Source organism: Erpetoichthys calabaricus, chromosome 3, assembly GCF_900747795.2.
Source record: "Erpetoichthys calabaricus chromosome 3, fErpCal1.3, whole genome shotgun sequence".
Lineage (NCBI taxonomy): Eukaryota > Metazoa > Chordata > Cladistia > Polypteriformes > Polypteridae > Erpetoichthys > Erpetoichthys calabaricus.
Window position 1 is genome coordinate 51,604,251 of NC_041396.2, and position 27,385 is coordinate 51,631,635.

General features: G+C 39.3%; 1 protein-coding gene across 2 annotated transcripts in view; it reads left to right on the forward strand.

Moving 5' to 3' along the window:
* Positions 1-27,385, forward strand: part of cd2ap (CD2-associated protein) — a 277,447-nt gene that overhangs the window by 201,294 nt on the left and 48,768 nt on the right. For both annotated transcript variants that reach the window (XM_028796811.2, XM_028796810.2), the window contains one exon: positions 24,820-24,985. In XM_028796811.2, the coding sequence (XP_028652644.1) occupies positions 24,820-24,985 (166 nt within the window). The remainder of the gene's footprint in view (positions 1-24,819; positions 24,986-27,385) is intronic.

A 27,385-nucleotide genomic window follows, 5' to 3' on the forward strand; every position in this document is an offset into this window, starting at 1 on the left:
TTCAAGCTGGCCCATCTTAATTTGAATTTTTAATAGCATAAAGTCAAAGCTTATTCAGGGAAGTATCCAAAATGTAGATGGTGTTCTCAGAGTTTCTTCTCAGGAAGTTTGCTCCAAATTGGTAAACCGCATTAGTAATGTTGATTTTCCTTGTCATCGTGAAGCTGGGTTTCTTGCTTCAGATAACCAAAGTTTGGAGCATTAGACTAGATTTGTAAATATGATAGAGCTGCTCAAATTGTAGCATTTTGAACAGCTGCTTTGTTAGTTGTAGATAAAGTAGACCAAAATGCTAAGGGCATTTGAGTGTTCTTCACAGTAAGTGTTCAGAGTTTAATAAACCTTATTGTTAAAACTCAATTGCCTGAGCTTATTTTTCTTGTTTTCTTAATTAAGGTTGCCTCAGTTTTGCAATGTTGAATGCTTAGGATTGAGATACAGTTTGTATTTCTTCAAAAGTCCAATTGATTATTTTGGCAGCCATTCTAAACCTTATTTAATAAAACAGGTAAAATATATTATGCTAGTTGCCAGCACTGTAAATTTTCTGTATTCATAGAAAGACCAAAAAACAACAATTAAGTTTTTTCAACAAGGCAGTTTTCTGTGTATTAATGTTCTGTACAAAATATTTTTCTTTTTTGTATAGATACATAATGGAAAGTAAATTTTTCATGCTTGCATAAACAAACTCAAAAACAGCATGCATTTCATGTACTGTTAAGTAAAAACAGGAGACTCTTTCTTAAATAAAGTACTGAAACAGGAAAACATTAAAAAAATACTAATGTTGTAGAATTGTGGCTTTTTGTCTAAAATTATTGAATTTGCACATTTCTGTGTTGTGGGATACATGTATGACAACATACACAGGTTTATCCAGGTGTAATACTATCTTTACACTTCTAATACTGTGTGTCAACTTGTCTAATCAACATATTGTCTTTAGCATTAATTGAATGCACTTTCATGTGATGCAAAGCAATAATTTCATAAGATGTCAAGCAACAGTAAAGAGATTTTTGATTCTTTGATGTAGTGATGCATCTTTTTATGCTCTGTCAGTTCTTATCAGTTTTTGTCTGGAAGTGGTTAAAATTTCTAATGCCACAGAAGCTTGCAAGAATGCTGACCTGTTTTCCTAGCTCTCTGCAATTTTAGTTTCACTTCCAGCAGATTTTTTAAAGCTTATTGAAGAGTTCAAATAAATTAATTAAAATAAAAGATTGTTTTGTGTGTATCTTGAGTTATAATTCTCATATCCAATTAGTTTTACTGAGAGTTCAAGATTGTTTGATGATAATTTAAAAGCTTGTCTTGCTGGATGTATTTATCATATAAGAATTATTTAATTTTGACTCCTGCCTTTCCTTCCCTGATGATAGATTTGTTTAATTTTTGAAAAATCTACAGGCAGATTGGAGAAATTAGAACTATGGAAACGAAAAGATTGTAGATCATAACACTACCTAATGCCCCCAATCACAATTCAAAAGCATATATTTGGACACTTAACCTTCCACTGTTTACTTACTCTACATACCTGTTCCTATTTGTCATACTAAAATAGGTTTTTGTGTTAACATCACCAGTACTGTTACTTCATTTGCTCATTCTAAAGGATAGCATTTTAACAGCTGTTAATTAACTCATCCCACAGGATGGGCCACAGCAGGTTCATGCACATTTGTGACGAAGCTGATGGAAATTTTTTAATCTTTGGCTTAAATTAAAGGAGCATATAAGGAGATTGTTTAGTTTTTTATTTTATGTTAGCAAAGGAGAAGATCACACACTATTCCTGTTTCTGTATGCCACCAGTATCTTAAGGGTTTCAGATTTTCAGATTTCAGATTTTCTCAGAAGTATAGAATTAGTCTGTTTGAGCACTTTGCAGTTTAAACAGGATATGCTTGCTGAAGTGAGTTTTAACCACTTTTTAACAGTTTCTGGTTTTGATATGCTCTCTTCCTTAATAAAATGTTTTACCTGTGGTTACCAGAGTTGTGCTGCTTATATCTGGAACGTTTAAGTCAGAACAACATAATCATTTGAGACATGAGAGTTAGTAAATGAGAGTATTATCAGAAAGAGTACAGTATATTGTCTCTTTAGCATATTTTCACTTGTTAATATGAAAGTGACTTTTGTCTTGCAGAAATTGTGTTACTAAAAGATGGACCTCATTAATAATATGATTAAGTATTACAATAGAGCACATTGTGGAATATACTATACTAGATGGATATTTTGTGACAGTTTGCACTTGTACCAAAACAGTCATAAGGTTACTGTCAACAGTAATGGAGCAGACCTACACAAAGACAATCATATATATTGATAGCACAATCAATCTTTCCTGCAGAAAACTAGTTTTTTATCAGTGTTGTTAGATTGAGATGAGAGAACATTTGTATTTGCAGCCACTCTTTATGATATTTTGGAAGCACATGTTAATGAGTTTTCATTTTAGGCTGCTTAAATTCTAACTTGGTAACAGTCTGTATGGTTTGATTGCCGTAAATGACTTTAAAAATTTCCGCCCCAAGCTACACACATAGTTTGTACATATTTTGTGAAAGATTTTTAGCGCACATGTGTGGAACTAGTGCCATTGTATGCATGCACAGCAAATTAGTAGTTTCGGCATTCGTAGAGTAGTAAGGCATATATAATCCTGCTGTGATATATATATGATGGAAAGTATGTTTGTACAAATAAAGTACATTGTATATTTGGGAGTGATTTGTTCTCTATTTCTTTTATTAACATGGTTGAAATAGTTTAACAGTTTCTAGGAATAAACATTTCCGGTTTGGAATAAATATGCATCACTGTACAGTATATGAGATTATATGCTACACTAACATTATATACATACAATTAGAGATGGGAATTGATAAGATTTTCACGATTTCGATTCCATTTTCGATTCTGTTTAACAATTCCATTCTTTATTGATTCTCCTATCGATTCTTATTTTTAAAAAAGGAGAACACACAGGTCGATTAGCTTAGAACTTTGTTTTATATCTTATCTTTGAACAAGATAGAAATTTAGGAGTAGCATGACCTTACAAACCCAACAGTGAGATCTTAAGAGATCCACAGCCTACGGCTCCTTGATGGGGTGCCACGGGGTCCCCAGAAAAAAATTTGCAAATGTAAAATAATAATAATAAAATAAATATTTTTCTGTAGCAATAACAAAGTATAACATAAATTATTCTGTGGCAATTACACAAGAATGTCCAGTAACATTTACACTCTCCTTTTTAAAAGTATATATGAGCTGAGCACTCAAAAATAAAACTACATCAGTCAGCAACAAATACAATCAACTCAAGTCCAATGGAACTGTGCAATTTTGCAACCATCAACTATGGAGAATTAACAATTCTTTTGCCGAAATATAAGCATATCTGCTTTTTCAGGAAGGATATGTGATCTTTCTGGACTTATGGTCTCTCCAGCTGTGGAGAACACCCTCTCAGACGGGGTGGAGGATGCCTGCACACACAGAAAGCTTTCAGCCAGTCCTGACAGCAGGGGCAGAGTCTCTCTCTTGCTCCACCACCATAGGGTGGCGTTATCCTTGCAGGGGATGGGAGTTAGGCTTCTATACAGCTGGATCTCCTGATCCACTCTCTGGGCCAGGGAAAGAACGGGCTGCCGTTGTTGGAATGACTGCAGCTCATTGTCCTCCTCTTCAAAGAGTTCCTCCAAGGCCGTTTTTTTTTTTTTTTTACTTTACTGGTGGCGCCTGAAATGAAATGGACATAATAAAAAATTAAGCAAAAAATGAACAATCCATGACATCTAAATTATCATCACAATGAGCTAAACTTACATAGTCTTCTTCATCCTCATCTTCATCTTCGAACAACTCTCCCTGTGTGTCTCCTTGCTCCAGGTGCTTGAGTAGAAAGTGACAAATAAACAAATCAAACTAAGTACCACAGATCCATAGATGAAAGGTCTCACTCTCACAATGGAAATGTGCTACAATGAAAGACACTGTCATATTGAAATACCTCATCTGCTCCTGCCTCTGTGTTTTCTGCAATTACTGCTTCCCTGATCCTGTCCCAGACTTCATCCTTATCCACTTTGGATTTAAATCTGGGGTCCAAGATGGTGGCCTCCTCCAGGAATCTCTGGATATCAGCGTCCTTAAATTTTTAAAAGGGAGGAAAATGTGACATCATGACTATCCTTAAGTATTTATAACTGTCATTTTATTTATGATAAATAAATCATCAATTGTACCTGGTATCGTTTGGAAAGATCTTTCCAAATGTTCTCCTTTATGCTCCTTGTGAAGGCAGAGTCATCTTCTTGTACGGTGTAGTGTTGCTGTAGCTTTTGCAGGATGGGCAAAATCTCACCACAGGTCGGACTTTTGTCGCTGGAGACTGCTAGTGTGGAGGTGTAGTGCTTCCGCATGAGCAGCACAAACTCCTCTGTTTTTCTTAAGTCATCATTGCCCATTTTAGCCGGTCTGCAATATCAACAAAACAAAAATACAACAGATATGTTGCATAAAACAAACAAAAATAAAACCTGAGTCCAAGTTAAGCCATATTATCATTATTTTACTATTATACTACTCACCTTTCCTTTTCCATGGACTTTCTCATCCGTGGATCGATGGCTGCAGCCTGGATGGCAGGAAACTGCTCGCAGAATCTCTCCATCATCAAGTACAGAGAGTTCCATCTGGTCTATAGATAGATAGATAGATAGATAGATAGATAGATAGATAGATAGATAGATAGATAGATAGATAGATAGATAGATAGATAGATAGATAGATAGATAGATAGATAGATAGATAGATAGATAGATAGATAGATAGATAGATAGATAGATAGATAGATAGATAGATAGATAGATAGATAGATAGATAGATAGATAGATAGATAGATAGATTGATTACTTTCTTTATTAATCCCAATGGGAAATTGACATTCTCCAGCAGCAGCATACTGATACAATAAATAATATTAAATTAACTCTTTTAGGGCTAATTTTTTTTTTGTTTCTTTTCTCCCAGGGCTGAATATTTTTCCAAAAACTAACATTTTTAAAAAAGAACACAAAGCAATTGTTTAACACATCAAATCAACAAAAAAATTTACTTTTGACAAATGTTACTGTCTTGCATGTTGTATGAGCCTGCATACTCTATGATTTCACATACATATCACATACATTTTACACAGCAAAGTCTGATCTCACTCAAAGCAGCCAATTTCAGTCATTGCCACATTACACTCCTTACAATATGTGTTGCTTTGATGCCTATTTTTCAATTGTCTGTTGCTGCACTTTCTAACATATATTGTTAGTGTGTACTGTAGAGAGACAAGTCACCCATTTGCCATCGTGCCATGCCACTGCCACCAAGTTTTCTGCCTGCATGAAAACCGTATTGTCACCTCTTTTCATCTTCTGAAACTTTATGAACTTTATGTATGGCATTATAGCCTGGCTCACCCCATGGGATTTGCTTCTGTTTATTACAGGAGTGAATAAAACTTTGCAGCAGCACGTACCTAAGCCACCAGGGGACAAAACACGTTTGGACCAATGCTCCCTGAAGTTATATCACCAGTTCTGTCCCATCTCTATTTGTAATGCCACAGCGCGCTTCATCTCGTCTTTCGTTGTAGGTTTCCACTTTGAAAAACGAGAATGCGATGCAAACGCAGCCCGCGATTCAAAAAAAATCTCTGCCTACCTGTTTGTCTCGTCTGACAGTAGCTGAAAAGCAGCATCAGGAGAGAGCAGCCTGAAGTACAGCAGCTGGTGATCTGTCGTGTCCAACAGCAAGCCATGCCGTCTTGTAAACTCCGGCAGCCAGATCGGCTCTCAACGGATCAATGTCTGTGTATTTATCCCATGCGAACCTTGCCGTAGATGCATCGGCTGCGCGAAGGCACTCAACTGGCAGCAGATCCGCTGGCGCGGCATCAGCTGGTGTCTGATCAGCTGATGCCTGCTTCTAACTCTCTTGCTCGATCTCCTGATCACTGCCAATAAAATCCGATTCTGAAAAATCAAGAGTCCGACTCCGCGATAATGCGCAAAACATCGCCTACCGAGTGTTTTCTTTTCTGCACTTGCTTCGCTGCCTTTTCACATGTCGGTGCCATCTTGCCTTTGTTTACATTTCGCAACTCACACACACGCAAGGTTTAGTTGCCGAATCAACGAGTCTAGCATTCCTCCAAGCACAGAGGGAATGCCTGTGACGTGACAGTGAGATTTGTCGCCATTAACAGCTGATTGTCACCCCCTATCCCTGGATGTCGACTTTTGTCGACATTCGCCTTCAACCCCTCCTGTCGACAAAAGTCGACATCCGCCCTAAAAGAGTTAAAGAATGATAATAATGCAGGTGAAAAACAGACAATATAATGTTAAATGTTAACGTTTTCCCCCCCCCCGGGTGGAATTGAAGAATCGCATAGTTTGGGGGAGGAACGATCTCCTCAATCTGTCAGTGGAGCAGGACAGTGACAGCAGTCTGTCGCTGAAGCTGCTCTTCTGTCTGGAGATGATACTTTTTAGTGGATGCAGTGGATTCTCCATAATTGATAGGAGCCTGCTGAGCGCCCTTCGCTCTGCCACAGATGTTAAACTGTCCAGCTCCATGCCAACAATAGAGCCTGCCTTCCTCACCAGTTTGTCCAGGCGTGAGACGTCTTTCCTCTTAATGCTGCCTCCCCAGCACACCACCGTGTAGAAGAGGGCGCTCGCCACAACTGTCTGATAGAACATCTGCAGCATCTTATTGCAGATGTTGAAGGACGCCAGCCTTCTAAGGAAGTATAGTCGGCTCTGCCCTTTCTTGCACAGCGCATCAGTATTGGCAGTCCAGTCTAATTTATCATCCAGCTGCACTCCCAGATATTTATAGGTCTGCACCATCTGCACACAGTCACCTCTGATGATCACGGGGTCTATGAGGGGTCTGGGCCTCCTAAAATCCACCACCAGCTCCTTGGTTTTGCTGGTGTTCAGTTGTAGGTGGTTTGAGTCGCACCATTTAACAAAGTCATTGATTAGGTCCCTATACTCCTCCTCCAGCCCACGATAGCAGTGTCATCAGCGAAGTTTTGCACATGGCAGAACTCCAAGTTGTATTGGAAGTCCGATGTATATAAGCTGAACAGGACCGGAGAAAGTACAGTCCCTTGTGGCGCTCCTGTGTTGCTGACCACAATGTCAGACGTGCAGTTCCCAAGACGTACATACTGAGGTCTGTCTTTAAGATAGTCCACGATCCATACCACTAGGTATGAATCTAATCCCATCTCTATCAGCTTGTCCCTAAGGAGCAGAGGTTGGATTGTGTTGAAGGCGCTAGAGAAGTCTAGAAACATAATTTTTACAGCACCACTGCCTCTGTCCAAGTGAGAGAGGGATCGGTGTAGCATATAGATGATGGCATCCTCCGCTCCCACCTTCTCCTGATATGCAAACTACAGAGGGTCAAGGGCGTGTTGAACCTGTGGCCTAAGGTGGTGAAGCAGGAGGAGCATATGCTTGGGCAGCTCTGAGGGGTAACACATCCACAACTTAAATGCTAATGTAATATTCCTTATCTTAGTTTATGAATTTAATTTGATCATGATCTAATGATTTACATGTACACAATCTTAAAAAAATATTTACTGTGCTTACTGAGCAATTCGTGCTTCTCCTTCAAGACCACTTTTGCCATGTGGGACCTCTTCATCCATACAATCACAGAGCGAATTCTTGCCGCCCAGTTGGAAATGGCAGGACAGTTGTAGAGCTTCTGAGCTCCAAGATTCAGGGTGTGTTCAAAGCATGGAAACTTGAGAATTTGTAGCTTTTTGACAGCTATATCCATGTTGGCCGCATTATCAACAGTGGCTGCCACAACCTTCTCTTTGATACCATACTACTCCAAGATCTCATCAATCTCCTCTGCTACAGCTGTCCCTGTCTGTGCCTGGTACACTGGTTTGGTTTTGAGGACTTTTTCTTGAGCCTGGCCATTCCTGACATAATGCAGCGTTACTGTGAGGTAATGATCTTGACTAAAACGTGTCCATCCATCTGCAGTGATGGCTGTCTTCAACACATGTTTCAGCTCAGAAATCAGATTTGCCTTTTCGACCGCATACCAAACAGGGATCAAGTGGTTGGTTAAACTGTCTCTGTTTGGGGCTTTGTACTTAGGGTTCAGAGTCTTTGTCATTTCTCTAAAAGATATATAAATGGAAACGGATGAAACATCTGGTAAAAGGAGAACATGCAATTGAGGAGACATTCCCTGACTTAGCCTACAATTAAACACATTCACTTACCGAAAATCGGGGGCATCTACTGTGGCAAATGGGTGCAAGCCTTTTACCACAAACTTAGTCAATGCTCGGTGACATTCATCTATCCTGGCCTGTGTCATTTTACTTTTCCCCGCCTCTGTGAAAGGAGAAGCTACCGGTAGACTGCAGCGAGAACTGCCAGCATCTGAGACAGCCAGACTCTGTCTGTCTGTCTCGTCATGGTCATCTAAATGCAATGCACAGTAATAGCAGGTTTTGCAATAAGGCAAATCGCGCTAACATAATATGCAATGTTAGTTGATTAGTTACCTGCCGTATTAACGGGAGAGGACATGCAAACGTTACCGCTGCTGTTGGGTTGAGATTCACTAGTCCGGAGCGGATCAAAAACACGACATTCATTTAAGGTTATCGTGTGTTTTGTGAGCAAATGCTTTTGCATATTCGTAGTGTTTCTTCCCTTTGATGAAATATCTACTTTGCAAGTATTGCAAGTTGCCCTGTTGTCATCCTTTTTCATAAAGTATAACCAAACTTTTGAGCGTTTGTGCCGCTCCGGCGCCATGTTTCCTGCTGGGTAAATGACCCTACGCAACGTGGTGACGTCATTCGAGGCGACTGGAATCAATAGGGGAATCGTTTGCAAAAATGGCAAACATTTCCAAGGAATTGAAACAGTGGGAACCGGTTCTCAACAAGAACCGGTTTTCGATTCCCATCTCTAGATACAATGTGTAATATAACATCAGTTTGTAAATGTAGCTGTAAAGAATATAGAAACAATTAGCTAATTCAAATGTGGCTTATACAGTAGATAGTGCTGTTGCCTCTAGGGCTGTCAAATTAACCAAAAAAAGGTTTGAATATTTCAAATAAAAATAAGTAAATATCTGAATATATTTGAACTTAGTTTATTAATTCTGGCTATTAACTATACATTAGTACTTGCCTTTTTGTACTCACGGCATTGGCCACAGCAATAACAAACCCCAACAGGATAAAAAAAAAAAATCCTAGCTGTACTTGGGAAGCTGATATTTAAATACATATCACAATATGATTGTAGTTCAGGACATCTGTAGAGTGCTACAGATGGGATGCACATAAGCACTTCATGTTTAGCATAAGCACCACAAGTTTTAAAAAAAAATTAATAAAGTTTTAAATATTTATAACATAGTACACCATGGTATCAGTGCATCTGGCTTGGAAGGATTTAAGCTCTTTCTCATGGCTGCTTTTATGACTCAATGTCCAGACCAAGATCAAGAGGAATACTGGTCAGTAAGACCATGACAGGGTGAGAATAGCAAGTGAAGCAAAAAGCAGGCAGGTCAATGGCAGACTTGTTTTATTATTTTGGAACTGGTATATGGACAGCAGTAGGGTACCATTTATATCATGGCATTTGGAATAAAAAGCCAGTCCGCATAATCTGCATTTTTTTTCTCCTTCACAGATGCAGCAATATTTTAGTGATGGTGGTTTGAGTAATTTTCCTAAAACCTCATTGTTTTAGGAATTGTGTGTAAAACAAGCATCCACATAAGAAGATGTGGTTTTTAAGTATTGCAATAATAAAAAAATGGCACTATGACAGTTGTGCCACAGAGAAGATCTTAGCATTAAACACCATTCAGGGTTCTCGGGTTTAACAGTGAATGGGAGAGAATCAGATGCAAAATGAAAATTCTAGGACACGAGAGAAGCATTTTAAAAAAAACAGCTCTGAGTACACTTAATAACACAATGACAAAATGAGTGTTGGTAAAAAAAAACAAAAAAACTTACAATTATGAGCTTTTGTCTTCCAATAAGACCTGTTTTGAATAAATTTGAATGATATTCAAATGGTAACATTTGATCTGTCATCCCTAGTTGCCTTGCAGTTCCAGAATTAATGGTTTATATCCTAGCCCAATTACTATCTATATTTAGGTTGCTTATTCTCCTGTGTGTGCATGGTTTTCCTTCATGTGTTCAAGTTTTTTTCCCCACATCTCAAAGTTGTACAATGTCCATATGATGATTTCACCCATCTATTTTTTTAACCTGTTTATTCATTTCAGGGTTGAATAGAGGTGATCTGTGACTGTTCCAGACCAAATTTACCAGGTGGGCCAGGGTGGGGCCAGTGTTTTTTCATGGGGGCACAGAACAAACAAAAAAAACAAAGGGCAGTATTTAATTGTTTAATATATTAAGTGAATTTATTTGGAGCACAAACAAAAAAAAAATATTTAACAACAAAACATACAAATGAATTTCAAACAAAAGATTTCATATACTGTACATATGTACAATAAACCTTTAAACAAATTTTACTTTTTGTACAGTAACATTTCTGTTTTTTGTATGCAAGATATTTTTCTTTTTATATAGTATGTATTTATTTTGTTATAAAGTGACTTTTTTACAGCATGAAACTTCAGTAATCTCTCATACTCTAGCACTGGCAACACAGTAGCCTGTAACATTATAATAACATTATTCTGCGTTTGTGATTTCTTGCAAAATGGTCCACAAATGCATCAAGATTCACAGCTTTTGCTCTTCTGGATTCAATGCATAGCACCCCTAGATTGCTAAGACGCTCATCAGTAATGGTGGACCAGAGGTAGGTTTTTACTAATGTGGAGAAACTCTGCTCACAAGTGGCAGAACTCACTGGGAGCGCAACAGCTATTTTGCACAGTCTAAAGAGTTTGTAAAATACCTCTTTGTGCGGCTCAGTGAAACGAATCAACTCCACTATATCGGATTGCTTTTGAATCACACCGCTGCTTTTTATTTTTCTTTCCAAAAGTCTCTTGAACTGATGCAGTTCATGCCCCAAAGTCATCAATACTGGCATCATAAAGACGACCAAATTCAAACAAAGTCGTGTCTTTCAAAAATGCATCACTCATGGGGTTAAGAGATTGGATACTGCTCATTAGCTCACAATTGGTCTTTGAAAAACGTCTGCTCAGTTCACTAAGATGCTGCAGATGTTCTACCAGACAGTTGTGGCGAGCACCCTCTTCTACGTGGTGGTGTGCTGGGGAGGCAGCATAAAGAAGAGAGACACCTCACGCCTGGACAAACTGGTGAGGAAGGCAGGCTCTATTGTAGGAATGGAGCTGGACAGTTTGACATCTGTGGCAGAGCGACGGGCACTGAGCAGGCTCCTGTCAATCATGGCAAATCCACTGCATCCACTAAACAGTATCATCTCCAGACAGAGGAGCAGCTTCAGCGACAGACTTCTGTCACTGTCCTGCTCCACTGACAGACTGAGGAGATCATTCCTCCCTCACACTATGCGACTCTTCAATTCCACCCAGGGGGGTAAACGTTAACATTATTCAAAGTTACTAACTGTATATCTGCATTGTTATCACTCTTTAATTTAATATTTTCTTTAGCAGTATGCTGCTGCTGGAATATGTGAATTTCCCCTTGGGATTAATAAAGTGTCTGTCTGTCTGTCACAGCATGCAGTCAATGACAGGATAAAAAAAAGGAAGACTGATGTGTTTCTTTATCACAATCTAGCTCCCTCTGACCAACAGAGCTTAGTATGTGGTACTCACGGAGTCTGGAGCTTGTCTTCCTTTGTCGTTTTGCCACCGACTGTGTGGCAGCATTACATTGCTCACAGATGTTCAGTATTTCATCCCACAAGTTATCAAAACAGGACTCCTGCCTGAAATCTGTCCACTAAATCAGCCGCTCTTGAGGGTATAACAGTTGATGACTGCAGCATATCAGAATGAAGCTTTGTTTCCCCAAACAATTTACGGAGCGTAACTAGATGCACAACAAATTCTTGGTCGATCTGGGCCAGAAGACCACGGGCCTCAGAAGATTTATCTCCTCTGTGCTCTTGTGCCATCTCTTGCAGGATACGTTTGAGGGCAGGTAATCTGTCCATTATGTTGCGTAGAGCTATGAATCCACATGCCCATCGTGTGTCACTCAATTGTTGGAGCTCTCTTGTGCTGCCATACATCTCACTTTGTACAGCCAGCCATTTGGGGTGCACATATGAGCCAGAAGTGAAAACATAAAGACTCTGTAACAGAGCAAAGAATTCCTCTGCTTCTGGGACTGCTTTGATTGCATCAACTAGCACTAAATTGAGACAGTGGGCACTGCAGTGGATGTAAAAGGCATATTTAGCTTTCTCTTTGATTCTAGCCTGGACCCCTGAATGCTTACCACTCATTACAGCAGCACCATCATATGCTTGGCCTATAACGTTGTTTTTGTAGTCTAAGCCGTGGCGTTCCAGTAAGTGGACAACCTTTTCAGTAAGTCCCACTACATCTAGTCTCTCAGCAGATTCAAAATGGAGAAAACTCTCCTTGATGGTTTCATTATAATAGTACCAGAGTACAAATGAAATCTGCTTTTGTTTTGAAACATCCTTTGTCTGGTCTGCCATGATGCTGAAATATTCACTATTTTTTACTTCTTCAACAATTTCAGAACGGACCCTTTCTGCCAAACAATCCAGAACCTCATTCTGAATTATCTTGCTTGTATACTTTGCGTTGTGAATGGTTGTCAATCTGTGTTTAACTGCTGCATCATGGTTTGCAACTGTTTCGAGAATTTCCCTAAAGTTGCCTTTGTTATTTGATTCCTCAGACTCATCGTGTCCTCTCTGCGCTATATTTTTTTTGGCTGTAAGCAATATCACTTCACCAGTTGTTTTAATATATTCGCGATTTTCTTTAACTTGTTTACTGTGTTCCTTGTTAAGGATATTTGCCAATGTTGTATTAATTTTCACAGCCCTCTGGTATTCCCTCCATGCTATCATTGCTTGCTTGTGCCTGTCAGATTTTGCATGTACTGAAAACCCCCCTCCCCTCTCAGTTGCTTTTTTCCAGTTCCCGAAGCCAGATGGTGATTCAAATACACTGCCTGACATATTTGGTGGACTGAAATGTCTGCCAGCATGACAATAGGCAGAGTCCATAATTACAGAGTATTCAACCCAAGGATGACTTTCATACCAGCTTGGCTGGAAGCTGCGTCTCCTGTCCCCCATTAATGTGGTCGGAAATGTCATCAAATTGGGCTGCACTGGTGGATCATCCTGGCACTTGCTGATATCTGAAAAGAGATGAATGTAAAGTAAACATGAGGGTGTAACTGAGAACAATATTAATTGATCATCATTAACTTATTACTTTATTTTTTCATTATTATTAATTAAATTGAGATCAATAGTCAACACACTTTACAGTGTATGAATTGTAATCACACGACACTCACAGACACACAGGTCTGTTCAATATCACAAACCTGATGGTACTATACATGGTGCACATGATGGATGATCCACTGGTTGTCCGTCTTTCTGTTCCTCACTCTCTCCCTCACAGCCTGCGTCTTCCTCCTCACTCTCAGGATTGACAGTCTCTGTTTCTGATCCCTCACTCTCTGCATCCTGTCCAACTAACTCCTCTGTCTCTCTTTCATCCTACTCCTCAGCTCCTTCATGATCTTCATCCTCTCTATGCTGTTCTTTGCTAACAGGGGTAAAAAAGGATGTAATGTCTTTTTTTCTTTTCATGGCAACTGATGACGTTCCCAGCTCTGTGAGAAAGCAATAAATAATAAAGTAAAATTATGAAAGGAAAAAATGAAATCGGTTCCTAACCCTGTAGGGACAGGATTTGGCTCATGTTAAAACAATGAAGCTGGATTTCATTGTAATGAACAACAGCAGTAACACGCGAAAATGTGCCAAACACTGACGTTACGAAACTGAATCGTATTGCTTACCTCGGTCTCTTCACCTCTTTTCACTTAAGTCGGCTTTAACAATTTGCGCTAGTGGTCTTCTTTCTCCTTTTTTCCTCTTCTGCTCCGAAACCCGCCGGCAAAAGAGTGACCGTGCATCGCCCTAAAGAGTCCGTGTGGAATGCTTCAGCATGTTAGTTCCGGTTTCCGTGCCAGCACATATCACCGTAAGTAATTAATTAAAATTTTATCTCTTCAGCACAGGGGTCCATTCTACAGGGTCACTGGCCCCTGTTGGCCCCTGTCTAAAACTGCCACTGGAGGTGATGCCTATCCTATTACCATTTAGCAGAAAAAACCATGAGTGGATATTAAACATATTCTAAGTAGATGGTTTGTACTACTGTATGTAATATTAAACATGTTAGAAATGTCCTATGCAAGTGCTTTTTCTATTTAGTCTTTTCTAGCTTAATCTGTATTCTTCTCAAAATTATAAATGAAATAAACCTGACAATATTTTATCCATCAGTCAGTTTATGAATCTGCTTCATTGCAGGGTCACCTAAAATGTATTGATTTATCCATCCATTTTATGAACAGGCTTAATGTGTTAGTTTTATTAGTCTGCCTATTGCTACGTAACACTTGGCACAATGTGCATATACCCAAAGCAAAACAGGTATGGTTTTATGCACACTGACTAGAAGGTTTTCACCTTTACATGCTGAAGTGTTTACACAGATATAGGAAATAAACTGCTCAAAGCAGTGGCTCTAGAACCCCATGCTCTTGTACATCAGCCTTGTGGCCAAAAATTTTACCTAAGTGCACAAAGCACATGTAGACAGAATTGGCAAGCTCTCATGACCCTTAAAGTATCTTTACAAAAATAAAGATTTTGACTACAGACTTTCCGGTACACTGCATAAGTTTTCTTAGATGAGGATCGGGTGAGAATTGTGATCCCTCACTAACAGGAACACTCCCTCTTTTTTCCTACCTTTCACTCAGGAGTGAGGAGGCATATTAGCCATACCACCTTCACTGTACTTCTGGTATTTCTAGATGAAAGTCATCCACCTATGTGGCTTTTCAACTAAGGAGGTTTTTACTCACTGCAGCAACAGCTGCCATGAAGGTGAGCCCATCTGCAGTTAATATTTCTGACAGTACCTCCCCTGGAGGGCATATCCATCAGGTTTAGGAGTTCCTCAAAGTGCTCTTTCAACATTTCATCAGTATCATCAGTTGACATTTCCCCACGCTTGCTGAGCAGTCTGAGTTATCAAATGGTTTGCTAGGTCTTCTTTGAAGCCCTCCAAAAGCCATTCTCTACAGCCTTGCCAAACTCCAGACACATGGGCCTTCACTACAGCCTCTGCTATGGCTGCCAGTGATCTCTCAATTAATCTTGAGACACACCTGTTAGCATTGTAAAGAAGGCTTTCTGTTTTTAATTTGACAACTTCCCTTAGCACTTTTGTTCACTAAAAAGTCCTAGCATTGCCTCTGTGCCAGGTTCCAATTACCCTTTGGTTACATCTTAAAGCAGCTGCCTGTCTTGAACCCAGTTCATTTAGAATCAACTTTCCTCAGTTATATTGAGATGTAGAAGTTTTTCTTGAGGTTGTAGGAAATTGTCTCTGACCACAGGCATTTGCTAGTCATTCTCAAAGTTCCATTACTATTTGGTTGGATTTTCTTGGCCTGTCCAATGGGTGTTTCATTCACGTCAGCCAGCTGACCAGCAAGTGGATATCAGTTGATGGCTTAGTGCCTTTCTTTGTCTAGGTGTCAAGAACATATGGCATCAGATTAGATGACGCTACTAAAAAGGTGATTATTGACATTTGGCCCAAATTTCTTGATCCTTCTGCACAAATTCTAGCTGACAACAAACCTCAGTCCCAGGCTTGAGTCTAGTAGTGAGTCCTGGTTTGCCTGTAGTTTGACATGGTTAACCCAAACAGCAACACACATAGTTGAAGCGTTTCTGAAATGAGCTTGTTCAGAGACCAGATAGCTATGCATTATAATGTATGAGGCACTTGTTTCTGGGTTTTTTACTTCACATTACAGTGTATATTGAACCTGCGTTATGTTTTTTTGCGGATATATTGTATTTGGAGCAGTGAAATATAAGCTTAATGCATTTAGTTTGTTTTTTATTTTTTCCAAAAAGAGAGATACAGAGCAAGTCGTTGTTTTTTGTGTGTATCAAGCAACAAATGTTCATCAGTCTTGTGTTTCTGCTAATACTCCTGTACTTGCATACCTGTAGCCCATTAATACAGAATGTTGCCAGTAATATTTTCCAAATAAAAACCACAGAATACAATTTTTTTTGCTGAATTGCTGCAAAAAGTCACTTTTGTAATAAGTAAACCAATAGGGCTGTCCTTTGCAACATGTGAGTTTGACTGTACATGGAATCTGCTGTTAACATTTTTTGCATCCGCTAATGCTAATCATGTTTTGCCTACTATAAAATGCCTTGCTCTTGGTTCAAAAAAAATCAGTATGAATTTTCGCTGAGGGAAATGCGGTTTGGGTTGGTGAAAGTAGCCAATCCAAGAGCGTTATTCATTTCTCCTTGCTGCTGATTGACTGCCACCCTGTGACGCGTCTCCAGCTGAGTGGGTTTACCACTGCTGAGGGAAACGCGGTTTGGGATGGTGAAAGTAGCCAATCCGAGAGCGTTATTTATTTCTCCTTGCTGCTGATTGACTGCTGCCCTGTGATTCGTCTCCAGCTGAGTGTCCTCATGTTTTCCATTTTGTTATTGTATTCATTTTGTTGTTATTAAACGCACAAGATGTCGCCAAAACACCCTGCACCTTCTAAGTCTTCTGGCACTGAGCCTAAGCACCAGAAGAAGTTTAAAACGCTCCAGGAGAAGGTTGAACTACTGTATTGGATTTGCTCCGGGAACTAAAAAGTTATGCTGCAGTAGCACGCTACTATGGCATTAATGAAAGCGCCGCACGCTACATAAAGAATAACGAAGCAGCGATCTGGAGTACCGTATCTGTAAGTTTCTGTGATAGTGCCAAAAAGGTAACGACTGTAAGGAATAAAAATATCATCAGGATGGAATCTGCCTTGACATTGTGGATCACCGACTGCAGGAAGAACATCCCCTTGGAAGGTAACATCATCCGTGAGAAAGCAAGGAAATTGTACCAGCAGTTCGCTACAGGAGACAGTGTAGCAACTTCCCATCACAATGTTCCTGAAACCTATAAAGAAAAGCCAGAACGAAACCCCACCAGAAGAAGACCCGTCCAAAGATACGACTCCTCCTGAAGCGCCTGAAGAGGCGCTACCGAGGAGTTTTAAATCCTCTGTATCGTACTGCACAGCTACTTCATCATCAATATCATTCATCATTGGTGAGTACCCGTGCATTTTACTGTATTTTAATTAAATGAAATTATTATGTATTTACTTATAACAAAGAAAATGACAGCGCATACCGAAGAAAACGCGCTTGCATGAATTACAGTATGTATAGCGGTAATATCAGTATTTTACATTCTAGCACCGCGGGAGACATAGCAGTACTGTACAGTATATGGGTTTACCTTTACATTCTGTTTTTAGGTAATGGTATTAAGGTAATTTTTTAGGTAATGTATTAAGCTGGGTTTGCAACGAAATTAAAGTGCTTTGGGGGCATACTGTATTTAGGGTTTAAACTATAAAAATAGGCATTTAAAAGGCACTTTTTAACCACACCCAAAAATCGCGGTTTTACACAATTTGCAGGTGCTCTAGGAACGTAACCCCCACAAATTTTGGGGGTGTACTGTACACTGAAATTCTTACTTGCATGTCACTTCTCACCAGCTCCATTATAAACAAGAATATTACGTAATAGAAAACACAAATTATCTTAATGTATTCGTTACTCCTATTACCTGAATCTACCTAAATAATAAATACTGGGAAATGCCGCAGATCACAGAACGTTATTAGAAAAATACTAAAAAGAAAAATGCAAAAAAACAGGAATGTATGGCATAAGGACAAGCAGAATATGTATACTGAATAAATAAATGTAAATGAACTAAAGTGATGATTTATTCTAATACAAGTCAAAGGCGCACACATCCATAGTTTTTAGGAGCTTATTGCAGTACATTGGACAATTACAACAAAAAAAAAAATTCAAAATCACATTTTTGGGGAACAGATTGTAAAGGTTAGTACATATTCTCTTGTTAACATGCACAGCACAATTTATTTACCAGATATTGTATAAATATTCTTTACAACAAGAGAGGGGATGTTTTATGATACATGGAATATATATATTAAATAAGGCTTATGGAAGTTATATAAGTACCATGATTTTCTTGTACCAAAGAGTTGTGTGTGTTTCTTTGATTGTTTTTTATATGTAAATCTTTTATCCACATTTTCCTAGCATTTTGGTAGGATTTAGTGGTTCACAAGGCCTGTTAAGAGTAGATTTAATAGGGATGCATAAAGCCAGCTCCACTCCCACATGCATTCCAGAGTGAATACTAAAGTGAATGACTGAACAGCAGCTTTAGTAATATTTTGGTAGCTCCGTACAGCATATGATAGCAATGGTGTAAATAAGAGTTGAGCTGCAGACACTCCTTCAGACAAAAAGAAGCCCAAAGCAACATTCCTTTTAGGCTTGTAATCATAAATTGAATTCAGGCTGGATGTGTTACAAAATAATGCACCTATTAACAGGCATTCGATCTTGATACAATCATCAGAGGCTATACTTTCCTTCAAAATTTGGTGCATATATCTCTTCTGTCTCTTTGGAAGTTGAAAGCTGACAGACAGTCTGTTCTCTTCAGCGCAAGAAACTATTTCCAGAGCAAAAACCTCACAAGCTTGTTTTGGCCAAGAACCTACCTTCCATACAGCCTTGGAGCTAGATGCCCAAAACTACCTTAAAGATCCACTTTTCCAAGCCAAGCTCTTTACCAGTAATTGATCCCAGTCTGAGAAGCACCACTACTTCGAAAAGGGAACTTCAGCGCTTACACACTTGTGTCAGAAAGAGTAATGCTTTTCCCTATGAAGTTGCAGAGAACACAGCAATATCTAACAGTGAACTGAGAAAGGCAACATCACACCATAGACAAAAGAAAATGTAGGAAAAAACTTAAGTCCTCCACTTGAACCTGGGGCAATGACATTTAACTGTGCACAACATAGGACATCATCCTTAAAGGCTTGGTACAATAAAACTATCTGTGCCAAGTTAAATTAAAATTCTAAATAGCCAGCAGACAGCCAGCTAAAAACCTCCATTGTCATGTGTGATTCTTTCTGCATAACAAGCTCATGACTGTGTCATGTAAACTTCAAGGTTTTACAAGCTTTGAACTACATTGGAGCTAGGGCACAATGACATTGATGCCATGCTAAAATTCCAAAAGTGAAATGCTGAACAGCTTGCAAAATCAAGAAAATCTTGAAAACAAATTAAGAACAGTCAGCCTCTTCTGTTGTTTGTCTGTTTTCGATCATGTTTTCACTGTTGATACGAATGCAGTTATCATATTTCTTTAATCTTTATATTTAGCAATGCATTGTATTATTCTGTTTCTTAAAATTCATGTGCATCAGTTACAGTGATGCCAGTCTAATGGCCTGGAACACCTACTACAGAGAAAGGTAAGGCAAGTAAAGTGGGAGCCTTAAATGTTATTTAATTGATTTAATTAACTGATGCTGCCAAAGGCAAAACTGATACAGTGGAACCTTGGTTCACGACCATAATTCGTTCCAAAACTCTCCCATAGGATTGTATGTAAATACAATTAATCCGTTCCAGACCGTACGAACTGTATGTAAATATATATATTTTTTAGTTTTTAAGCACAAACATAGTTAATTATACCATAGAATGCACAGCGTAATGGTAAACTAAATGTAAAAACATTGAATAACACTGAGAAAACCTTGAACAACAGAGAAAACTAACACTGCAATAGTTCGCACTATAGTGCTAGGAACCGCTCGTTAAAAACACTTTTTTTAATGAGTTTTAAGCACAGGGGAAAAATGAACATTTGAAAAATCCGTAATTTAATAAACCACCAAGAAAAGTAACGTTGCAACAATGCAGGCTACGAACCGATCACTGTAAATAGAACTGAAAACAAAAACAAGCCTTCTCTACCTTATGCGTCCCTCGCTTGCTCTCTCTCGCGCCTGTGTGTGTGTGCGTGCGTCTCTCTTTTGCGAGCCTGGAGCGCCCGTGTGTGTGTCTCTCTAGCGCGCTCCTGTGTGTGTGCGCCTCTCTCCCGCGCCTGTGTGTGTGTGCGTGCGTCTCTCTTTTGCGAGCCTGGAGCGCCTTTGTGTGTGCGCGCCTCTCTCTCCCGTGCCTGTGTGTGCATGCGTGTGTCTCTCTCTTGCGAGCCTGGAGCTCCTGTGTGTGTGTGCGTGGCTCTCTCTGTCTCGCGCTGCCTGTGTGTGTGTGTGTGTGCCGCACTCTCACGCTGTCTCTCTTGCTCGCTGCACAGGAAATGCACAGGGAGAGACTGAACATGTACAAACCGAAAGGGAACCTGGCTTGTTCGTATACCGAGTGTGTGGTCGTGAACCGAGGCAAAAGTTTGGCAAACTTTTTGGTCGTAAACCGAGTTGTACGTGTACCGAGACGTTCGTGAACCGAGGTTCCACTGTACTTAAATGATCAATTAACATCAGTCATTTGATCAACATTCTTAACAATTTTTAGATTCACATGATAGAAAAGGTATTATATACCGGGAAGTTTCTGTTTTGTGTTTTACATGCACAACATAATTTATTTACCAAATATAGATACAGTTGTGCTTGAAAGTTGTGAACCCTTCACAATTTTCTATATTTCTGCATAAATATGACCTAAAACATCATCAGATTTTCACTCAAGTCCTAAAAGTAGATAAAGAGAAACCAGTTAAACAAATGAGACAAAAATATTATACTTGGTCATTTATTTATTAAGGAAAATGATCGAATATTTCATATTTGTGAGTGGCAAAAGTATGTGAATCTTTGCTTTCAGTATCTGGTGTGACCCCCCCCCTTTGCAGCAATAACTGCAACTAAACGTTTCCGGTAACTGTTGATCAGTCCTGCACACTGGCTTGGAGGAATTTAAGCCCATTCCTCCGTACAGAACAGCTTCAACTCTGGGATGTTGGTGGGTTTCCACACATTAACTGCTCACTTCAGGTCCTTCCACAACATTTCGATTGGATTAAGGTCAGGACTTTGATGTGGCCATTCCAAAACAATAACTTTATTCTTCTTTAACCATTCTTTGTTAGAACGATTTGTGTGCTTAGGGTTGTTTTCTTGCTGCATGACCCACCTTCTCTTGAGATTCAGTTCATGGACAGATGTCCTGACATTTTCCTTTAGAATTATCTGATATAATTCAGAATTCATTGATCCATCAATGAAGGCAAGCCGTCCTGGCCCAGATGCAGCAAAACAGGCCCAAACCATGATACTACCACCACCATGTTTCGCAGATGGGATAAGGTTCTTATGCTGGAATGCAGTGTTTTCCATTCTCCAAACATAACACTTTTCATTTAAACCAAAAAGTTCCATTTTGGTCTCATCTGTCCACAAAAAATTCTTCCAATAGCCTTCTGGTTTGTCCACGTGATCTTTAGCAAACTGCAGACGAGCAGCAATGTTTTTTTTTTTGGAGAGCAGTGGCTTTCTCCTTGCAACCCTGCCATTCACACCATTGTTGTTCAGTGTTCTCCTGATGGTGGACTCAAGAACATGAACATTGGCCAATGTGAGAGAGGCCTTCAGTTGCTTAGAAGTTACCCTGGGGTCCTTTGTGACCTCACCAACTATTACATGCCTTGCTCTTGGAGTGGTCTTTGTTGGTCAACCACTCCTGGGGAGGGTAACAATGGTCTTGAATTTCCTCCATTTGTACACAATCTGTCTGACTGTGGATTGGTGGAGTCCAAACACTTTAGAGATGGTTTTGGTAGAGATGGTTTTGTAACCTTTTCCGGCCTGATGAGCATCAACAACTCTTTTTCGGAGGTCCTCAGAAATCTCCTTTGTTCGTGCCATGATACACTTCCACAAACCTGTGTTGTGAAGAGCAGACTTTGATAGATCCCTGTTCTTTAAATAACACAGGGTGCCCACTCCACCTGATTGTCATCCCATTGATTGAAAACACCTGACTCTAATTTCACCTTCAAACTAACTGCTAATCCTAGAGGTTCACATACTTTTGCCACTCACAAATCCATATTACTAACCGAGAATGGTAAACCGGGTGGCATGAACACAGGTAACCGGATGGCATGGACGCAGGTACACGGCGATGGGACCATGAGACGTACTGCGCAGACGCGTACAGCTCAACTAACGGAAATAGCAAATAAAACAAATGTGCTGCTTGGGATTGTACAAACCGCTGAACGCTTTACACCAAATTCAAACACAATACAGCTCAACTAACACACGGCCCCAGAGAACGGCCACAGAACAAACAAACACAACTGGATTCGGTGCCCCGCCCAAAGTCAAACCAGAGAGAGTACGGATGCCGCAGACGTCCACACTACACAGCATAGTGAAACCCGAGATGGTACGGAAGACGCAGGCGGCACCACCATATTGTGAGTGGCACTACTGCGGAGTGAAGTTAGGAATAATGTGCTGCTTGGGATTGTACAAATCGCTGAACGCTTTACACCAAATTCAGACACAATACAGCTCAGCGATACACACTCGAGCCCACCTGGATGAGATCAATGAATGCAGGCGCCTGCAACGCGCGTCTGAATCTGCGGAAGCAAAGCAGGCACGGGTTCAAAACAAACGAGCTCGACTGACGGATATACAAACACGAGCCCGCCTGGATACATAATGCGCCCATAGCTAACGACTATCGACACAGCCACACAGAAAAGAGGATTCTGCACTGCACCCCAGAGTCAAACGTAAGACACTACGGGGTCCACACAGGTCCACAAAGACAGTACGGAATATATAAGAGCACACCCATCAAAAAGAAATCAATCATGTAAAAGCACATAGTACACACAAATCATGTGCTCTCAGTGCATATAAAGCGTATAAGGACAATACGGAGAATAGAGACCCAAATGCATTGGAGAGAAAAAAAGGCAGATAAGGGATTATGAAAGCAGTGGAATTCGAAAGGCTCAAACAAACGATGGCGCAATACACGTGCAGACAAAGGTACAGAATATGAAAGCAGTGAAAGTCGAAAGTATTGTAGCGTCCCACCCAGGTTAAGGGCTTTTTGGTTTTAAGTGACTGTTAGGTCCGATTGAGGGAAGGCGGAGTACAGCACGGAGGACTGATAGCGGGGTATTGATTTGATGCGGTAAGGGGGAGCGTTGGAGAGGGTGCTAGAAAGTTGTGTTTGGGGTTAGGAAGTCCGCGATTGTTCAAGTAAAACATTTGTGACACTTCATCATGTCAGTCACTACAGTATCAAAGAAAAGATAGAAACGATTGCATTACCGCAAACAAAAGGTGATTAATCATCAGAATCAGGTGTAATTGAAAAAATACCAGGACAAACTGAGGTCTGAAAAAAAGAGTAGACAACAAAGTCTTTTTGCATTCGCATCATTCAATGGACAAAACGTGGATGTACACAATAATGGACCATATGCTATGAGAATCTGTGGTCCCACAACAGTTAAAGGAACGACAAGTTAAATTTCACAGAGTACACAATTCGGTCGGTTGTATATTGATGATCTCGGAGAAGCGATGCGAATTTTAACAGGCAAAAAGACAGGTGATGTATATATTCCGCGAATAACATTACATACCAAAGGAGATCGTGATATGCCATTCGTAGTAAAATGTTTACAGTTTACTGTGAGAATAGCTTTTGCTATGACAATCAATAAATCACAGGGACAAACGGAAAAACTCAGAATATTTATTATAGAAACTGAAACAATTTTCACTCACGGGCAGTTATACGTTGCGTTGTCACAATGTGTCTCCAAAAAATATTGTTTTTAATGAAGGTTTAAAGTAAAAGTGAAAATAATGAAATTGAAACAATTCCAAAAAAAAAAATGTAAAATTCTATATCCAATTAACCAAACACAGGGGTTGGCGAGCGAAGCGAGCAGGGGGCGAAGCCCCCTAGTATGTAATATTTGATTATTTTCCTCAATAAATAAATGACCAAGTATAATATTTTTGTCTCATTTGTTTAACTGGTTTCTCTTTACCTACTTTTAGGACTTGAGTGAAAATCTGATGATGTTTTAGGTCATATTTATGCAGAAATATAGACATTTCTAAAGGGTTCACAAACTTTCAAGCACAACTATATTATAAAAAAAGGTACTTTGATAAGTGGCATGTAAGAAGAATGCTGAAGTTGTGCTGAATTATATAAAAGAAAAAAAATACACTGAAAAAGTTGGAGAGGCTACAGCGTTTCTGATTCAGTCCCTGTCCAAAGTCATAATGTGTTGTATAAATGATTGTATTGTTTCATTATCTTGCAAACTCACTTTGGTAAATGAACATGCAAAATATGTAATGATGATGATAAAGTTAATTATTGTCTAGGAAATTGCCAGATAGATTTTTAATAATACTGTATTATTTAGAGTTTCTTCGTAATAGTATTTTAAAACACCACTATGGTTTAGCAAACTCTAAATAATGTTTTTTGCAGTATTTATATTTATTATTTCAGATATAAACATTTATACATTTTCTTGTAGATGATAAGCCACTCCAAGACATAAAACCAAATAAGCCTGTTGCTCCACTGATTCCTCCAAAAAAGCCTGTCCCCCCACCAGGAAAATTTCCACTGATAAGACCAGGAATGATACCTCCAAAAAGACCTGAAAAACCACAGCCCCAGCCTTCAGTCCCAGTTAGCCGGTATGTTTCCATTTGTTACTTTAACTGAATTTGTTAATCGAAGATTATTTAGTTATCCCATTAGTGAACCTCTCTGTAAGATGTAAAATGTGTGCCTTTCTCCTTGAAGTACAGATCTTATTCTTAGTTATTATTTTCCATTTTATTTGTAATTCACTTTCTTGAGACAGATGTGTTTAATTTTATATTATTTCACAGCTAAATTGTAACAAAGAGCAGACATTCATGGTCATTTAAATCAGAGTTTCTTAAACTATGGTTCACGACATTTGGAACATGTTTGTGATGGTGATTGTGTAGTAAAATTCAGTGAGTTAATCCAATCGCTAAGGCTGCTTTAATTTATACACCACCCTCTATTTAGTATTCTATTTATTTTAGTAGTATGCAAAACACACTGTTGACACATCACGGGGAGCTTTCATTTTTATGGCATGAAAATGTGAAAAATATTCCCAACAACAGGCTGTATGGCCAATGAAACAATCAGACTGAGATGACTGACAAGTAAAGTGCCATGTTGGATAGGTACTAAAATTTTGAGTTCAGTGTCAATGCCTGCTTTCAGACCCCAATACCAAAATAGTATTGAAGCAAATAACATAACTCTCCATAACCCCACATCCAATGTTTAAGATAATTAATGTGAAAATATTTCTTCCATTGCCTTTGAAAAACTCAGTCGCACCACCATAGTCACAGACTCCATTTTCCTGGTAATCAAGTGGGATCTTTCTCGAAACAGAGAATAACATTTAGTATATACAGTGGAACCTCGGTTTGCGAGCATAATTCATTCTGGAAACATGCTCGCAGTCCAAAGCACTCGTATATCAAAGTGAATTTCCCCATAAGAAATAATGCAAACTCAGATGATTCGGTCCAAAACCCAAAACTATTCATATAAAAATGATTAATACAAAATATAAAGTAAAAATACATAAAACAAATTAACCTGCACTTTACCTTTGAAAAGAATCATGGCTGGTGTGAATGAGTTTCTAAACTCTTGTGGGATTCCATCCAACGGGATGACACACGGAAGAGCATCCCAAAACAATCACAGTCTCCCAGCGCTGTAGCAGTTCGCCGTAAAAGCAAATCCGAAAAGATTGCAGTCATGCTATAAGCGCCTGCCGTCGATGGGTGATATAAGGAACACTACAAATGCGCAGGGCACAGTACTACTTGGCCACAACCCTGCCTGACTGCTGTGTCTGTGTATAGGAGAGTGGCAGATCACGCTACAATAAATAACCGCGCTGTTGCAGTTTCAAGCTGAATAAAGCTGGTGTTGCTAAAGTACTGAGACTCAGCTTCGTGTTTTGGGGTGCAAGACGGGGACTTGCACACACACACACACACAAATGTGGTCACAATGCTGTAGTAAACGGTATACGCTCGTACGGATGTTTACTATATGAGTGAGGCACACCGACTCAGACGGAGAATAGGAGACGATTGCCCACAATCCCGCAGCGAGAGAGGGAGAAGAACCATCAGCTCAGTTGTGATCACATGGCGCTCAGCAGACAAAGCGTATACATACTACTCATATTGCAAGACCTCGCTCGTTTATCAAGTCAAAATTTATTACAAATTTTAGCTCATCTTGCAAAACACTCGTAAACCAAATTACTCGCAAACCGAGGTTCCACTATTTGTTATTTGCAACATCTATCCAAAATTACATGCCACACTAATTGGGTTTTTTGGTTTACAGAAGTAATGAGAGAATCAACATTTTATCGGTAATAACTGTTTGTCAGTAGTTAAATTCTGCCTTTACTTGTGACATGTGATGTGGTTCAGCAGGAAGTGTGTCAAGAGTCTGATTTAGCCGGAAAGTTATCAGAATACAAAGTACAAAGGAGAACATGCAAGAATGCATTTTGTGAATGGAGCAAAACCACAAATGAAGAGCACGTTGGTAAAAGGTGGCTCACTAACAGCACAGTATTGTCAATTTGTCAATTGTTTTCTTCATCAGGCTTTATTAAACAATGTAATAACAAATGCAACTTTTTTGTGATTATTTTGTACTTCAGAAGAGTGACAGCAACTCACAGTTGGGAAACGGTGTTCAGTAATATTGATAACAGTACCAGCAAAGTATTTGTTGAGGTAAAAAGGTTATGCAAGGTAGTCAAAGGTTATAGTCAAGGTCAAGGTGGAGGAGATAAGCAGTGATTCAAACCTGGGCACCAGTATTCATTGGCATTATTTGTGGTAGTAATGGGAAGAATCTTTTGTGAAAAGAAGAAAAAAATGAAAAGCACATATTTAAAGTGTAGCTATTTAAGAAAAGTCAAGGAAGGTCAGTAGCATAACATGCACCCTGATGAAACAATTAAAAATTTAAAAACACATCACACATTGGCGTCATTCGTGACACTTCTA